General features: G+C 42.4%; 2 protein-coding genes across 3 annotated transcripts in view; one reads left to right on the top strand and one right to left on the bottom strand.

Annotated features, from left to right (window-relative positions):
* TMEM266 (transmembrane protein 266) overlaps positions 1 to 19,251 on the top strand; it is a 199,627-nt gene that overhangs the window by 142,285 nt on the left and 38,091 nt on the right. The gene's annotated exons all lie outside the window — the stretch shown is intronic.
* ETFA (electron transfer flavoprotein subunit alpha) overlaps positions 9,201 to 19,251 on the bottom strand; it is an 85,545-nt gene continuing 75,494 nt past the window's right edge. For both annotated transcript variants that reach the window (XM_067754965.1, XM_067754973.1), the window contains exon 12: positions 9,201 to 9,505. In XM_067754965.1, coding sequence (XP_067611066.1) covers positions 9,467 to 9,505 — 39 coding nt within the window. In that variant the 3' untranslated portion in view covers positions 9,201 to 9,466. The remainder of the gene's footprint in view (positions 9,506 to 19,251) is intronic.

The following is a 19,251-nucleotide window of genomic DNA, read 5'->3' as shown; positions in this document are numbered from 1 at the left end:
AGAAGAAAAAGGGAAGGGAATTTTTTTCATTTCAAGGGCTCCCATTGCCTCAACTGAGTTTCTTGGTGGGGTCACAACTCCTAAATGAGCTCACTTGCCTGCCCCCTGGCCACCCCTCCCAACCTGCTCTTTCTCCTCTCCCTGTGTGTGCAGGTTGTTCTCACTACTCAAGTGTCTCACTAGTAGGTCAGGGTGTCCTCCCAGCTCCTGTGGCCCCTTGGACTCACCCTGACAGTGCAGTCAGTGATCCCCTGGATTGGTCAGCATCTGCATCCCTGCTTGCGTCCCCTTGGTCCTCAAGATCAGGGATCAGGCCCGAGTCCCATTAAAACCCTAGAGCCCTGCGTAAGGCCACAGGCTTGGGCACAGAGTCACTCAGGAAAGACGGCTGAATTGGAGAAAAGGAGGGAAATTACCACATGCAGACAAAGAACACCCTCATGATTTGTGGGGAGATCAGCACTTGTCAAAAAAGATATTAAAGGGGGCAGTGTCCAACCAAGCCCTTTTGGGGTGTAATCTGAGGCATTCCAGTTACAGCTTCCATTACTGAGCACTCTGTAAGGCCTCTACACACGTGGGCTCCTGTAACCTTCTGATGACCCTGTGAGGTGGTAACACGGCCCATTCTACAGGTGTAGCACCCAAGGCTGAGAGGTTTAAGAAACTTCTCTGAGGTCAAACACTAATAAGAGAGGCACTGAAACTGGAGCCCAAATCTGCCTGGCAGTGTGCTAGGTGCTAGGACTCCCAAGTTTTAGAGCCTTTGGAAGTAAAGTGATCACTCTTAGGTTTTGTCACATGATGGGCTGGAGGGCATTACCTGATTTACAATCTCTAGGGCAGGAGTCAGCAGGGTCTGTTATTAGCGGTCTGCATCTGCCGGACTAGAAACAGCTACCCTCCTCGGCCAGGCCCAGCTTGCTAAGCTGTGATGCCTTCTTTGCTGACTTCCCGTCACCCCAGCTCATGGGCTAGTGCTGGCTACCCAAACAGGTAAATGAGCCTGTCCTGTGCCAGAGCTGATACCCAGCTCCTAGCTGGCACCGCCTCTGCTGTGGCCTTCCACTGCAGAGAAAACCACAGGACAGGGAGGAAAGCAATGGGGTAAGATGCTAGGCAAGTGGCCCCTGCTCTCTGCCTCAGTTTCCCCACCTAGAAGACCTCCACTTTTAAAAGCTGGTTTCTTAGGGTATTTACAAATTGCTGTGAGGTGAAATTCTGCCTGAGCACTCACTGTTGCCTTCCTGCTTGAACAGGCAGTAGCAGTGTTAGAACTGCCGCACAAGCAGATGAAGACTGGGGGCAGAGATGCCAAGAGGTGGTCCCACCTCTCTGAGAACAGAGTCTACAGTCACCGAGTTAGAGGGTGCACACAGACAGAGGAAGCCACTCACCTGAGGACAGGCGCAGGGCAGTCTCTCACAGCCTGAAGTGCAGGAGGTGGAGAGTAAAAGCTTTGGCTTTCACGGTTCCCCCGGGTGCCACAGCCCAGAGTTATGGCTGGCGGGCAGCTGGGGACCGGTGGAGATGGAGCCTGAGCACTCCCTGGGAGGTTTGCAGCTCTGGGAAACAGCTCCCCTTGCTCGTCAACCCATTGAGAGCCCACTCTGGTAATCTTCCAGGAGACAGGAGGGTCTGGTAACAGCTGCTGTCTCCTATAAGCCAACAAGAGGGTGATAACAGTAATGGCTCCCATTTATTCATTTCCTGTTGTGATGGGTGCTCTTTGCAGCGTTCCCTCTTGATCACAGCCTTGCAAACTGGGTGCTGTTTTCCCTGCTTTACAGAGGAGAAAACAGACACAGAATGATTAATTAAATGACTTGCCCAAGGGCATACAGCTAAACTACTGGCAGGATTCAAACCCAGGTCTGATGCCATGCTGGATATGGTGAAACGAACTGTGGGGAATTAAACCAGGTGTTGTCAGGAGAGCCAGAGAGAGAAATCAGCCTACGTGGCCCCTCAGGCTGGAGGGACCCACCCACCCTCTCTGCAGAGCCCTGTGGCTCCTCCTACAGGGCCAGCCTCTTGGCTCCGCCCTGCCACGAAGCTGGAGAGGAGCCAATCCTGTGGCCAGGGTGCCACCCTGACCTGCCAAACCTGGCAGCGAAGGCAAGGCTGAGAGCCACCAGTACTGGTGGCCAGCCCCCAAGGCAGCTTGGCCAGAGACCTGCAGGCCTGGCTCTAAGTCCACCCAGAACTGGGGAGCTGTAAGACCTTCCCTGAATGACACAACTGGCCCCTCTCCAGTCAGCCCTGGGCAAGTCCTCCAGCCCAAACCTTGGTTTTTCAGATCAAGTCACATAGACTCGGGTTTTTCACAGACCCTGGACAATTAGAGGCTGGTGGCCAGGAATTCTCTTTGGCGTGGTGGGTGTTTATTCCATCAGTGACTCTCAGCTCAGGAACACCTTTCTGACTCCAAGCTCCTGACTGGTGCTGCCTCCACGTTCCTCTCTGGTGTAATTTTCTCATCTCTAAAGAGACTAAAGGTGGGGCCATACACTCTGTGAGCTGGGGAGAGCCTCAAATAAGATGAGGTCCAAGGAAGCCTTCTTAAAAACCAAGTATCTTACTAACAAGTCAATAGGACACTTGCACAGAGTTGCTTAACAAGGATACCCAACAACTCTGGGAGTTAACCCCAGGTTTTGAAAGGACATCTCAGGGCAGGAGAGAAGTCTGGATCGCTCCACCTCCACCCTCCACCTCAGATGCTGTGGTGCATACAGGGTGTGCCAAAGCCCTGGATTCTCAGCCCAGCTCTGTTTCTGGTTTGCTACATGGCTCCAAGCGAATCCTTGGACCTGCTTCCTCACCCTGTACAGCAGGAATAATAACTCTCGTCCCCTCCGCCCCCATCCCCGTGAGGGTTGCTGGGATAGCTAATGACATAATGGAAGGGAAAGCCCTTTGAGAATGTTTCAAGGGAGACACAAACAGAAACCATCCTTATTAATAATAGATGCCTGGGGTGTTTCACTGCCTACCCACGTTCAGCACTTCTGGGGAAGGCTGCCCAGGAGATGCTCAGCTATTTCATTTGCTGCCACTGATAGTCTGATGTGGGGAGAGGGTGGTAGATGGGTGCTGAGAGGACGTGTGCCCCACCCCCCAGCCCCAACAGCCAGCTCAGGCACTGTATCCCCACTGGTTCCCCTGTAAATAATGCCCTGGAGTCACCCCAAGTTACAGCACTGTTGTTCCCCAGACAGGAGCCACCTTATCTGCTTTCCTCTCCCTTTTCCAGTACAAGCCAAAAACATACATTTCCATGGCATAAACTGAGTGATGAATTCATATCTACTCTGGAATTTTTTTTTTTTTTTTTTTTGCTCCAGCACTTAAAAGTTTAGTATTGTCTCCTGGTGAATAGTTAATTTAATTATCCAAAGAAAATGATGGAACATTTGCTGCTAAATTTATTGCAAGCTACCAAAGAGACAGGGCTGTCTGTCTCTTTTTTTTTTTATGCAGAGCCCCAGGCTATATAGCATAGGGGAGCAGGCTGCCTATTCATCCTGAAACAAGCAAATGAAATTGACTACCCTGGAGATCAATCAGGACATTAAACACTGTGATGAATGTGGCAGAATTCTTCAGTGTCTGAGATTTACAGGGCACCTTTCACCAAGCACTCTAGGAGCCTCCCCAACATCAATTAGCCTCACATCTAGGTAGGCTCACCTCCGCCTCCACTGCATAAAGAAGAGGCATGGGGTTCTTGGACCTGGGTTTGCTAAGTGCCACAAAAGATAGCCAGTGTGCAGACTAGATCCAGATTCTAGTACAAAGACCCCCTACTTCCCTCAGCAAGGAACACTTTAGAATGGAGGAATCAGGTTAAAAGGGGACTGAGGGATTGGGGTCCAGAGTGTGTCACGTTCTTGGGCCTTGTTCACGCTGGGCCTTTTGCCTGGGATACATTTCTTTATGGGTTGATTGTGACTGGTCCTTCTGAACTCGGCTCAGCTGTCTCATCTTGCTCCCCTCCGCTTCAGCCTGCCCCAGTCAGGCTGGATTAGGTACATCCTCTGAGTTCCCAAAGAGGGACTCAGAATATGGCATGTGGTTGAGAGTAAACTTTGGCCCAAGGTCACCACTCACTAGCAATGAATCCTTTGGCAAATGTTCTAAGCTCTGTAGGCTTCAGTTTTCTCAACTGGAGAATGGAGAATACTACTATACCTTGTGGGGTTATGAAGCTTAAATGAAATATAATGTCTGTAAAGCCCTCAGCACAGCATCTTGGGCCTAAAAAGCTCTCAAAAGTGGTTACTGTCTCCATTTACCTAAGCTGTTTGATATCTGACAACACATTCACACAGGTCAAAGCTTGAAGATATCTTGGAAGATTACCAAGTGCAATTTGCCGTTTTACAGATGAGGAAAATGAAGGCTAAAAGGAGAAGGAATGTGGCCAGGGTACCTCTGAGACCATATCAGAACAAGGACAAGAATCCAAGGGTCCTGGTGACCAGCCAGTGCTCAGCCCTTCCTGTGGTCCCCAGGTCCCACACCCCAATGTTCCCCGTGCAGGCCCCATGCTGGGAAGGGAAACAGCCCTCCAAGCTGGACTTGAGTACACAAAAAGGCAGCAGTAAGCTGCCTTTAACCACGTGACCAGTTGTGGTAGGCAAAGAAGGTGAAGCCCAGACAAGTAAAACCTCACCATGGCCTGACTGCTCACCAGTCGGGCACCAAAGAAAGTAAATGCCAGCTTCCTTCCCAACAAATTCCTAATTCCATCACACTTCCATGCTTCTAATGACGAGCTTGCTGTTTTGAGGCAGTGCAAGCCAGAGGATAAGTCCTGGAGAAGCTGGAAGATGCTGGGGGGCAGCCTGGCACGGTGCAAAGGCCAAGCTCTCCAAACCTGAAGTCAGCTTAGGTTCCACATCTCAATTACTGCCTCTGCTCGGTTACCTCTCAGTGCATTTCTTCATCCAGAAAGTAGGGGTTAGTGATACCCCCTTTGGGGATCATAGTATTAGAGAAGGATATACAATGCACCTAGTAGGTTCTTAACAAGTAACATTTGCCGAAATTCTGGTTTGTGTTCTACCTCTACCATCTGCTTTATGCCTTTGGGCAAATCACCTCTCCCGAGACCCTGACTTCTTCACTGTTTCCTACCTTTTCCACCTCTCGGAGTAACTTACATGAAAGTGCTTTTATAAACCAAGGATTATCAGCAACTCTTCTTCATTTGGGTTTCCCACAAAATATTTTTAAAACCCTAGGGCTATACGAATTGTGGCATTATATCACCCTATATGGGCTTTTTTTACAGGTTATCAGTCAAGTCTCCTTTAGTTCAGCAACAGCTAACCAAATCCATCTGTTACAATCAATAGTGTTCTCCGTGTTTCCCAGCCTCTTAAGCACACTTTTATGTGGACCAAAACAAAAACCCCTCTTACCCCCGTGAGAGACAGTGTGAAATGCAACCAAGCTGACTATCCCTTTCAGAAAGACAGCAAAGAGAGCACTTATGGCTGAGGTTTCATTCAAAGCCCCCCAGCCCAGTACAGACACGCCCAGGCTCTGCCGGCAGCATGGCTCCCACTCTGTCCTGGGAGGAAGAGCCCCAGTCTCTGCCAGCCTCGCCCACAGCACCGGACCCATTTCCACAGTCTCAGGGGACCCATTCTGTACCCAAAGAGCTTTCAGCCAAACCCATCCGGGGCATAAGGCCGGAGGATTCCTGCAACAGCCTCCTAATCACTTCCATCTTCTCCTCCTCCCTCCATCTGTCCTGTACACACTGCCAGGTTATTTTATTCCTCTAGGTTATGTTATTCCTCCAGATCAGGTTACAGGCCTTCCTCTATATATGTCAATATCTCCCTGTTGCCCGGAGGGTGCTTCTTAAGACCTGTTCAGGTGGCAGGGCCTCAAGACGTCATATGCAGCTATTTGTGGAACATTCTGGACATACTGACATGTTTAATTCTAACATACAAACAAGGAACAGAACCACCAGCAGAGAGCATTTTTAAGGATCCAACACATGTCCACTAGACAAAAGCTGTGGAGGGTCAGTGGCTGCTGACCTCCTTAGTTAATATCTATTTGCTACCTGTTCATTCACTTTGGAATCTACTTATATTAAGACGACATAGCAGCAACCAAAGTTTTAGAAAAACGTATGCAAGAAAGACTTAGATTGGGAAATTCTATTATTTTTTTCCTGTAAATCAGGAAAAGACCTTTCACTGTACCATCCCCAGCCCAGCTCCTGAAATGGCAGTATTCCTTGAGGGCAAAGTTTGAGAACCACTGACCAATAAGGAAAAAGGACAAACTCCTCAGCCTATCAGTCAATGTCCTCTGCAATCTGGCCTTAACTACCTACCACCATCAACCCCTTTCCTGACGCCCTGTGTTTCCACCCGTCACTGCCTCAAGCATCCACGTGAGCCCTTATCTGTTCTACTTCTGCCCCACATGCTAATATTAATGCCTCCACGCCCAAGGAATAACCACAGCTGGCCCACTGAGGGAGCTCGCCCTGTATGCGTTGACTACATGCTATCTGCTTTTCTAATCACTTGGGTCTCATCTTCCCTGGTAGCTGCAAATCTTGAGGGCCGGGGCTGTGCCTCTAACAGCTTGTATTCTCAGAGCCCAGGAGGAAGCTGTTCTCCCTGTCAGGACCACAAGCTTCAGGACAGTGGCTGGGCCAGACTTCCAGGTGTTTGCTCCAGCATCCACACAGCACAGCTGGCGGATGAACCAGGGAATATGCCCCATAGTACTGCTGAGAGACCGTGGGACCAGGGGCAAAGCTGGGTTCTGTACTTTCTCAACTACTGGAAAGCTGAGACCAGGGCCCTCACTGGGCCTCAGTCCATAGAGTAAGGAGTTGTTCGCTTGATCTAAATGGCCCCAAGGACCTACTCAGCTCTGCCCTCACAGGGCTGCCCTTCTACATGCGTACTTTTGCTCTCTCAGGGACTCCGGGTTCTGCCTAATTAACCAAATCCCCAGGGGCCGTATGAGGTTAACCAAAGACCTCAAAAAACTAGGGAGAATAGAAAGCTACTCCTAACACCTTTCCCCACACTGCTTCCAGAGCTACTGCTCTGGGTCCTCAAGCCAGATGCAGGGGCAGTCACTTGGAACTGACAGCTTGGTTTCCAACAAAACATAAGGAAGAGAAGGGCACGTCAAATTGCATCTTCTGGCATATATGGTAGTTTTAACAATTTGCCCCCATCTCACACAACTGCCTTTTTAAGGTAAACTTTAAGTGGGCACTTAGAGGGGCTTCTGAGTTGAACGAATTCCTGCTGGAAAGACAAGCCCAGAACACTGACTCTTCTCCTCAACTAGGATCCTGAGGATGTGCCCTGCCCACCCAGCACCAAGCACTGAGTGCCCTTTACCTGAGGTTACTGTGCAGCGACTCCCTGTTCCTTGAGCCGAAGTGAAGCAGAATCACATACTGGTGAAGCCACTGCTCTGAAGCCAAACTTCCTGGTTTCAAATCCTGGCTCTCATTTATAAGCTGTCTGAATTTGGGCAAGTTATATAACCTCTTTGTGCCTCAGTTTCCTCATCTGTAAAACAGGGATGATAATAATAGCATCTATCTTACAGGGTATTGTGAGGACTTAAGGGGTTTAATATATTTCAAGTGTTAGAATGGTGCCTGACATATAGTAAGCGCCATATTTAATGCTATTATGATGGTGATGAGTTGTACCCAGTAAATTAAGTGAACAGCTGCTTAGAGCTGGGGCAGGGCAGTCACGATAGGAGGGAGCCAAAAGGGAGAAAGACCAATCAGTTCAACCCTGCGGCTAGGAGCCACACAGAGATACCAGCTGGGATGGTCCTCCGTGAGCCAGCACACCCTATATATACTGGGGGTACCTCTGCAGCCATCACCTTTGCTGTCTCTCCTCTCCCCCAGTTACAGTGTCCAATAGGGATGAGGAGTAAAAGGAGAAGGCAATGAGCAAGGTTAGCTTTCTTCGGAAGAGCCCCAAAGACAGCAAAAAGATATGAGAACTACTTTTGCAAGGGTGATTCAAACTGTGTGGCCTTGGACAAGTCACTTTACCTCCTTCACTTCTTCTCTGTGCCTCAGTATCCCTATCTGTCCAAGAGGTGTGAACCTGATGATTATTCAGCTCTGCATTCTAGGATTCTACAGTTCTAGCAGAGCATCACTTTGATGCTCCTCTCATCTCATTAAAAGAAGGCAGAAATGCCAGTGTTTCACAGCAAATGATTATGACACATCAAAAAGGGTTCAACTAGTCAGTCCCAGGCTGGCCACACAAAGGGACTGGCTGGCCCCTCTGCTCCCTCCCCTTATGTATCACTAGTCACTTCCCATCTCTTCCCTGCCGTTTTCCTTGTCAACTACTATACCTTCTGCAGATTGGCTTCAGGGTGGCAGTTCTCTTCATTCAACTTGCCTACTGACTCCTGGCCTTTCTATGACCCCAGATACCTGCCCACGCCTTCCTGCAGGCTTGGCCAAAGCCTCACCACCCTCTGTTCTGTGGGCTGCATTCACACCAGCTTCTGGCCTCTTGCGACACTCTCAACCTCAGCCATGCCCTAGGGCAGCAGAGGGAGAGTGCCAGTGCTCACCACACATGTGGCCAACTCACATACCTGGCTGCTTTCTAAGACAGCCCAAAGGAAACCACCAGGAGGGCAAAAGAAAAGCCAGAGCATTCTCTGAGCAGGACTTTAAACATTTACAATAATATCAAACTATCTGTTAGCATAAGAGGCCATACTGTCTCAAAGCAGCCCCTCCTTCTCCACTTCCCTCTCCTTTATAGACACAAAGTCCTATCAGCTGACAAAACCTTAAAATGAAATGGAAAATTAAATTAACTTCAGCCAACTAAATATATTCAGCAGGTTCAGGTTTAAGTCAGGTCTGCTTTTGTCACATTAGCTATGATTTTCGGAAGACTGGAATATATTTAAGATAATATCCATGCTTTGTGGCCATGCTTTTTTAACTCTCAATTTGCCATTCCAGTTCCCTTATCTGTTACTAGATTATGTTGATTAGGCTGGTGGCAACATTCATGTTTACAATTTTGCCTAAAACACAGAGCCTTCCATGAACAACACAGGCAAAGATAAAATAATAAATTAACTTTCACTCCTTTTTTTCAATTTTCTCTCTTCCTTTACAAAGATAGGCATATTTCTGATAATAGTTTTAAAGCTGTGAAAAGGCTTTATTATATATTTTATTACAGAACTAGAAAATTTCAAAAAATAACTGTGTGGAACCACAAATAATTAAAAAGAAACATAATAATAACCCCATAAAAAAGCATTCTGGCGCCTGTTAGAATTTTTCCTCAAATTACAAAATGTAGCTCTCCACGCTTTCCAATGATTGTTATGTTAGCCATGAATTTCTATTTCAGCTGAATATACTTTGATACAATTTTCCTTCTTAAGACATGGTCATGGCTCATTTTTTCTTCAATAGTTCTGTCATTTCAGGAACAACCTGCAAATTAAAAAAAAAAAGTTATTAGCAACTTGAGTCTTCATTGTGATATGGTCACAGCTCCTTAAGAAGTAAAAAGAGGCCAAAAGAAACAATGTGAATCACTACAGAGGTACAAAGTGCCCCCTTCTCTCCCCCACCCAGAAAGTCCCAGTTCACCCAGTCTCTCTTCCCATCCATGGGGAAACTATAAACCTTGGGAGGAAAGGTCACCTGGGACACATGGCTGGTAGGGCCAAAGCCCACTCATGGCCTAAGAGCCTTTCTGACACAACCCCAAACCTCAGAAAGGCACCACAGAAAATAGGAAGTCCAACTTTTCTCTGTGCTGAGAATAGTGTATATATATATATATATATATATATATATATTTTAACATCTTTATTGGGGTATAATTGCTTTACAATGGTGTGTTAGTCTCTGCTTTATAACAAAGTGAATCAGTTATACATATACATATGTTCCCATATCTCCTCCCTCTTGTGTCTCCCTCCCTCCCACCCTCCCTATCCCACCCCCCCAGGCGGTCACAAAGCAAGCTGATCTCCCAGTGCTATGCGGCTGCTTCCCACTAGCTATCTACCTTACGTTTGTTAGTGTACATCCATGCCTCTCTCTCGCCCTGTCACAGCTCACCCTTCCCCCTCCCCATATCCTCAAGTCCGGTCTCCAGTAGGTCTGTAATGAGGTGGATAGACCTAGAGTCTGTCATACAGAGTGAAGTAAGTCAGAAAGAGAAAGACAAATACTGTATGCTAACACATATATATGGAATTTAAGTAAAAAAAATGTCATGAAGAACCTAGGGGTAAGACAGGAATAAAGACACAGACCAAATAGTGTATATTTTTTACCTTCATGTTTTCTAACATTCTTCCTTCCCTCACTGCATTCCTGCCCTTCCTTCAAAGTCCACACCAGAGTCTCTTGCTTAGTCATGACTCCTGTCAACCTCCTCTAGTACTTGTTTTCTCATTGTTCATTCATTCATTCATCATTCATTTAACAAACACTGTGGCTGTTGTTCCTCAGCATATGTTACTATCTTCTGGCACATAAAAATGAGCTGCATGCTGAACATTACCCATCATCACTCTTTATTAAAATCAAGGCCTTGTGCTGATGCAGTGGCTGGTCAGCAGACACAGTAAGAAACCACAGTGAGGGAAACTGACCGAGTTGGCTCCCACCTTAAAAAGGATTAATTACTAACCCTTGTTCTTGGCAGTTTAGTGGCTGCAACTGGAGCTTTTGGCGTGGAGCTGCTTTGTAACAGCCTGGACAACAGAGGAGGGCTACATGTGGGGACTGCAGGGGAATGTCACACAGAGCCCACCTGAAAACTAGCTGAGCCACTCATGTAAAATATCAATTACTCAGTCTTCCAAGGGGCTGTCGACTGCCCTAGCTCACAAAGATCCCAGCTGAACTCGCCACTGATGAATATAGCCTCTCAATTATTTAAGAGAGCTACATTTCCATTAGGTGGAAATAATGTGTTCGTACAAAATTTATTAAGGAAATTGTTGACATGTTGTTCCTTCCGAATGTCACTTTGTCTCCAGACTATTAAAAGGCCCATGTTTACCATGGAGCCAGGAGGCATTAGCTCAGGGGCAGCATTAAGTGCTGGCACCACTTCTCCCAGCTTTTCTCGGTGGAGAGACCATGAGCTTATGCCAGTCATACAGATGACATGCTAAATGAGCTTCATGTGGGACCTACGTGTTTCATGAAAAATAGGCTAGAGCCCAACTTCTTTTAAATAAAACATTAATTTGGTTTAGAACACAGTTTTTAAAAACCTTACAGAATGTCCCCCTGCCACGGTCCCCAAAAAAGAGTCGAAGGGTCTTTCTCTCTCCATCCTCTCCATCCTTTTTATTAGATCAACCTCAGACTTTCCAAGCATACCACACAATGCCTTAGTTAGGAAAAAGAACATGTCAACTCAGTTTACTGAGTATCTGATGGTCTTAGCACACTGAAAGATCTGGATTCTTATTTTTATTCTATTTTAGATACTGCAGAGGCAGTTCCCTATTCAGTAAGACCAAATGAGAGTGAATTTATGTTTAAAATACGATAATCTACTGATATAAGTCACAGCACAACTATATTTCACTCATTTACCTAGTATTTCCTCAGGATAAGCACTATGGGAGATAAAGAAGTTCAGGCCTGATTCCTGGCCATGAGGAGTTCCACTCACTATTTGGAGAGAAGAGCCAGAGGCCTATGAACAACCCAATTAGAAATGTGCTCATCTTCCACTGTAATGTAAGAGGATGAGAAGAACGGCACTAAAAGCTCCAAATTCAGGAGTCCTGAGGAAAGTTGAGACTGGTGCAGACTAAGAAAAATCAGGACATTACCATGGAGAAGAAAAATATACTGAGCAAAAAAATAAGGAGGCAAACAGATAAACATTGCAGGTTCCAGAGACAGTAAAGGGATTAGAATGACTCCAGTGAATGACTATGCTGGGAAGAGGTGAAAAAGGTTTAAAAAGACAGGAGATACGCCAAGTCTAATCAATGGGAACACAATAGTCTCTCCAACGGAGATGGACAACTGGATATCCACACATACAAAAGAATGATGTTGGATTGGACCTTCCCCTCACACCATATACAAAAATTAATTCAACATGGATCCACAACCTAATTATAAGAGCGAAAACTGTAAGACTCTTGGATCATGACAACAGATTCTTAGATATGACATCCAAAACATAAGCAACAAAAGAAAAAAAATAGATGAACTGGCCTTTATCAAAATTAAAACCTTTTGTCATCAAAGGACATTATCAAGAAAGTGAAAAGACAACCTACAAAATGGGAGAAAATATTTAAAAATCATATGTCTGACAAGGGTTTAACATCCAGAATATATGAAGAAATGTTACAACTCAACAACAAAAAGACAAACAATTCAATTAAAAAATGGACAAAGGACTTGGATAAACATTTCTCTAAAGAAGATATACAAATGGCCAAAAAGCACACATGAAAAATGCTCAATATCACTGGTCATCAGAAAAATGCAAATCAAAACCACAATGAGATACCACTTCACAACCATTATTAGGATGGCTATAATAAAAGACAATAACAAGTGTCAGCCAGTGTATGGAGAAACTGGGGCCCTTGTATATTATTTGGTAGGAATGTAAAATGAGGCAGCCACTTTGTAAAACAGTCTGACAGTTCTTCAAAATGTTAAACATAGAGTTATAAAGTAAACCAGCAATTCCATTCCTAGATATATATCCAAACAAGATGAATCAGTGCACAAAAACTCATACATGAATGCTCATGGCAGCATTATTTACAACAGACAAAACATGGAAACAACTCAAAAGTCTATCAACTGATGAATGGATAAACAGATTGTGGCATATCCATATGATGGCTATTACTTGGCAATAAAAAGGAATAAAGTGCTGATACATGCTAGAACATGGTGAACCTTTAAAACATTATGCTAAGAATCCAGCCACAAAAGACCATATTACATGATTCTATATCCAAGACTGGCAAATCTACAGAGACACAAAGTAGATTAGCTGTTGCCAGGGGCTGGGGAGAATGTGAATAGGGAGTGGCTGCTAATGGGTATGGAGTTTCCGCTCAGTGTGATGAAGATGTTCCGGAATTAGACAGTAGTGATGGCTGCATAACTCTGTGAATATACTAAAAAAAAAAACCCCACTGAACTGTACATTTTAAAAGTGTAAATTTTACAGTATATGAATTACATCTCAGTAAAGCTATTATATTAAGAAAAAAACAAAGACCCCAAACTACCAGTCAGGTGGTGCCCTCTGCCCTATCACTCTAACTCTGATTATGATATTCCATTTATTAAGCACCTACTATGTAAATGTATGGTAGGAAATACAAACAGGTAGGCTAATATTTAACATAGACTATACTAGGTGCAGTATAATCTCATTTAATTCTCATTACAAGGTAGTATAATATTTATATTATCTATGAGAAAGCTTATATTCAGAGAGATTAAATAACTTGGCTAAGATAATTTAATTAGTATGTGCCCAAGACAGAATATGAAACAAAGCTCATAATTACCATACCATGTTATTTCTGTCATATGAAGAAAAAAAAAAACTTGTCCTAACTCATATGATTGTTGAAGGGTAAAGTGAAAGGATGAATATAAGAAAATAAAATGTTATGCACATACATTTTTACTCCAGACATGATGAAATTTGGTGGACACAGTATCCTTTAGAGAATTATTAGTCTAATAGCTATATACACTTGTTATGTGTGATACAGTTTGAAATTTTTAATTTTTAAACAAAAATTTGATCTAAAAAAGCCCTTTTTATACAGCTATTATTTGACTTATGATGTTATTTTAAGATCATAATCCCAAATAGATAATTTTCATTCATCATTTGCATACTTGTGTTTTTCAAGTTGTTATACATTTACATATTTGATTTTTAAAGAGAGGGTGGCTCCAGTGAGAAGTATATTCACTGAGCCACCCTGTCTCTTCTTCTGTCAGAATTACTATAATATTCATCTGGAATCATTCTGATTTCAACTGAGAAAACAATTTGATTTCTATCTAGTTCTGCCTTGGCTGCTAGTCTGTCAAAGATGTGGTTCTATTTACTGCAACTTATCTAAGGTACAGGAGTAGCGGTGAACCACCCAGCTGTGGTACCTGATAAGCTGGAAAGGCAGAGTGATGAGAAACGAACAGAATCAGGAGCCTGGCTTAGTTGTGCCAATAACTTGCTGAGCAGATTCTCCAAATCACATCTCTCTGGGACACAGACAACTTAAGAAGAACACACCCTGCATGTTACTCATATAATAATAAATGGGAGGCTGCAACTCAAGCAGAATTTTTAGTATCTTCTTTACTAGTTTTTCCCCAAACTGCATTTTTAAGGACTGATTTTCTCACTTTGTATTAATCAAAGGCATATATAACTGTACTTCAGAACTTCTGAGCCGCATGAGATAGACACTACCGTAATTCTAGCTAAAGGCAAATAAAAATTATGTCTTACTCCAAATAGTCTCCCTATAGTCAAATGTGGACTTCTTAAGGGATGGAAGATGATACTCCAAGCAAATGGCAGCCAAAAGAAAGTGTAGCTACACTCATATCAGACAAAAAGACTTCAAGACAAAAAAATTAGCAAGAGACAAATTGGACAATGTATAATGAAAAAGGGGACAGCTCGTAAGAAGACACAACTTATTAACATATATGCACCTAACAGAAGAGCACCAAAATATATAAAACAACTATTAACAGACCTACAGGGAGAAATTGACAGCAACACAGTAATAGTAGGAGATCCTACTTACATCAACCAATAGATAATTCAGATAGAAAGTCAATAAGGAAAGAGCAGCCTTAAGTGAAACGTCAGATCTGATTTGATAGATTTGTACAGAACAGGCCATCCAAATGCAGCAGAATACACATTCTTCTCAAGTGCACATGGAGTTTTCTCAAGGATAGACCATATGTTGGAACACAAAACAACTCTCAATACATTTAAGAAGACTGAAATCATATCAAGCATCTTTTCTGATCATAATGGTATGAATCTAGAAATCAACTACAAGAAGAAAGATAGAAAAAAATCATAAAAATGTGGAGAATGAACAACATGCTACTGAACAACTGTTGGGCCAATGAGGAAATCAAAGGAGAAATAAAAAATTACCTGAACACAAAAGAAAATGAAAATATGACATACCCAAATCTATGGGATGGAGCAAAAGCAGTACTGAGAGGGAAGCTTATAGCAACACAGGCCTACTTCAAGAAACAAGAAAAATCTCAAATAAACAATCTACCCTCACACCTAAAGGAACCAGAAAAAGAACAAACAAAGCCCAAAGTCAGTAGAAGGAAGGAAATAATAAAGATCAAAGCAGAAATAAATGAAATAGAGACTAAAATATGATAGAGAAGATCAGTGAAACTAAGAGCTGATTCTTTGAAAAGATAAACAAAATTGACAAACTATTAGCTAGACTCACCAAGAAAAAAAGAAGGCTCTGATAAATAAAATCAACAAAAGAGGAGAAATAACAATGGGTACCACAGAAATACAAAGGATTATAAGAGAATATTATGAACATATGCTAACAAACTGGACAGCCTAGAAGAAATGGACAAATTCTTAGAATCATACTACTTTTCAAGACTAAATCATGAAAAATAGAGAATGTGAATAGACCAGTCACTAGTACAGAGACTGAAACAGTAATAAAAAGCTCCCCAGAAAACAAAAGTTCAGAACCAGATGGCCTCACAGGTGAATTCTACTAAATATTCAAAGAAGATTTAATACCCACCCTCCTCAAACTATTCCAAAAAACTGAAGAGGGAACGTTTCCTAACTCATTTTATGAGGCCAGCTTCATCCTGATACCAAACCCAGACACAGAAAACACAAAAAAAGAAAATTACAGACCAATCTCTCTGATGAATATAGATGAAAAAATCCTCAACAAAGTATTAGCAAACCAAATACAACAATACATTAGAAGGATAACACACCATGATCAAGTGAGATTTATTCCAGGAATGCAAGGATGGTTCAATATCTGCAAATCAATTAACATGACACACAACATTAACAAAATGAAGGACAAAAACCATATGATCATCTCAACAGATGCAGAAAAAGCACTTGACAAGATTCAACATCCATTTATGGTAAAATCTCTCAATAAAGTGGGTGCAGAAAGAATGTACTTCAACATAATAAAGGTCATATGTATAAAACCCACTAACATCACACTCAGTGGTGAAAAACCAAGTTATCCCTCTAAAATCAGGAACAAGACAAGGATGCCCACTCTCACCACTCTTATTCAACATAGTACTGGAAGTCCTAGCCAGAGCATTTAGGCAAGAAAAAGAAATAAAAGGCATCCAAATTGGAAAGGAAGAAGTAAAAATGTCACTATTTGTGGATGACATAATTTGATATATAGAAAACCCTAAAGATTCCACCAAAAAACTATTAGAATAAATGAATACAGCAAAGCTTCAGGGTACAAAATCAACACACAAAAATCTGCTGCGTTTCTACATACTGCCAATGAACTAGCAGAGAGAAATTAAGACAACAATCCTGTTTACAATCACAACAAAAAGTATAAAATACCCAGTAATATATTTAACCAAGGAAGTGAAATACCTGTACAATGAAAACTGTAAGACATTGTTGAAAGAAACTGAAGAAGACATAAATAAATGAAAAGATATTCCATGCTCAGAGACTGGAAGAATTAACACTGTTAAAATGTTGATACTGCCCAAAGCAATCTACAGATTCAATGCAATCCCTATCAAAATCCCAAGGACATTTTTCACAGAAATAGAACAAAAAAATCTAAAGTTTACATGGAACATAAAAGCCCCCCCAAAACAAAAGCAATCCTGAGGAAAAAGAACAAAGCTGGAGGTGTCCCATGTTCTGATTTCAAACTATATAACAAAGCCATAGTAATCAAAACAGCATGGTATTGGCACAAAAACAGATACACAGATCAGTGGAAGAGAATAGAGAGCCCAGAAATAAACCCACACATATATAAAAAATTAATTTATAATGAAGGAACAAAGAACATACAATGGAGAAAGAATAGTCTCTTCAATAAATGGTGCTGGGAAAACTGGACAGCCACAGGCAAAAAAATGAAAATAGACCATGCCCCACACAAAAATCAATTCAAAATGGATCAAAGACTTGAATGTAAGACCTGAAACCGTAGTAGTACTCCTAGAAGAAAACATAGGCAGTATGCTCTTTGATATTAGTCTTAGCAACATCTTTCCAGATATGTCTCTTCAGGCAAGGCAAAAAATAAACAAATGGCAAACTAAAAAGCTTCTGCATGACAAAGGAAATCATTGATAAAATGGAAAGACAACCTATGAAACAAGAGAAGATATCTGCAAATCATATATCCAATAAGGGGTTAATATCCAAAATATGTAAAGCGCTCATACACCTCAACAACAACAAAACAAACACCCTCATTAAAGAATGGGCAGAGGAGCTGAATAGACATTTTTCCAAGGAAGACATATGGATGGCCAACAGGCACATGAAAAGATGTTCAACATCACTAATTATTAGGGACTTGCAAATCAAAACCTCATTTCTGTTAGAATGACTATTATCAAAAAGGCAAGAAATAACAAGTGTTGGTGAGGAAGTGGAGAAAAGGGCACCCTCCTGCACTGCTGGTGGGAATGTAAATTGGTGCAGCCACTATGGGAAAAAGCATGGAGATTCCCTCCAAAATTAAGAATAGAACTACCACATGAACCAGCTATCCCACTCCTGGGTATTTATCCGAAGAATACAAAAACACTAACTTGAAAAGATATACCGGTATTTAAAATGACCCATATACAAGGACCTACTGCATTGCACAGGGAACTCTGCTCAATGTTATGTGGCAGCCTCGATGGGAGGGAACTTTGGGGGAGAATGGATACATGTATATGTATGGCTGAGTTGCTTTGCTGTGCACCTGAAACTATCACAACATTGTTAATCGGCTATACTCCAATATAAAACAAAAAGTTTTTAAAAATTTTAAAAAAAGAAAAGATATATGGGGACTCCTGAGTTCACTGCAGTATATTTACAACAGCCAAGATAGGGAAACAACCTAAGTGGCCATCAAACAGTGAATGGATAAAGAAGATGTGGTGTATATATATACAATGGGATACTATTCATCCATAAAAAAGATGAAATCTTGCCATTTATGACAACATGGATGGACCTTGACGGTATTATGCTAAGGAAATAAATCAGAAGGAGAAAGACAATTTCACTCATGTGGAATATACCCCCCCCAACCAAAACAAAGTAAATGAACACACCAAATAAAAACAAACACATAGAATCAGAGAACAGAATAGTGGTTACCAGAGGGGAAGGGCTTGGGGGAGGGTGCAATGAGTAAAGGGGATCAACGGTATGGTGATAGGTGGAAACTAAATTTTTGGTAGTCAGCATGCTGTAGGGTATACAGAAGTAGAAATATGAAACTTATATAAACATATAATTACTGAAACTTATATAATGTTATAAAACTATGTTATCTCAATAAAAAAATTTTTCAAAAAATTTTTAAAAGTGCGCTTCTTAAAACACCAAAAATAGCTTGAGAATCTCAGGTTGGAAATCAGCTGACTGGATGATCTTTGAGGTCCCTTTCCACTTTTACTGTCCTAGGACTCTGAATGAGGTATCTCTTTGATCATGTGCATGCGCACAAACACACACACACACATATACAATATAGATACATACACTCTCTCATGTTAATGCACAATGTGTGGGACACCACTGCATCTATCATTGCTACAAAGATAGCAATGATATCCTGCCTTGAGGCAGGAGCATCTTTGTAGCAATGATAGATGCAATGGTGTCCCACACAGTATGAACATCACAAATTTCTGACTGTCTAACACTTCATTCTTTTATCCAGTAAGCCCCGCATGTAAGTAGCAATACACAGTACACAAGCAGACAGAATAACATAACTTAAAATAAACAAAATTACTTATAGATTTACTCAAATATTCTCGAGGAAAAATAAAAGGTAACTACAGTAGATGCCTGTCTGCAAACATATCAACATGATACATGGTTAAGGTTCAGAAAGTGTTTGCTTTCATTTTTAAATTAAAAGGTCTTTATCCCTTTA

The sequence above is a fragment of the Pseudorca crassidens genome, chromosome 1 (assembly GCF_039906515.1).
Source record: "Pseudorca crassidens isolate mPseCra1 chromosome 1, mPseCra1.hap1, whole genome shotgun sequence".
Classification (NCBI taxonomy): Eukaryota; Metazoa; Chordata; class Mammalia; order Artiodactyla; family Delphinidae; genus Pseudorca; species Pseudorca crassidens.
The sequence above is the reverse complement of the archived record's forward strand: the minus strand, read 5'-3'. Positions and strand labels throughout refer to the sequence as shown.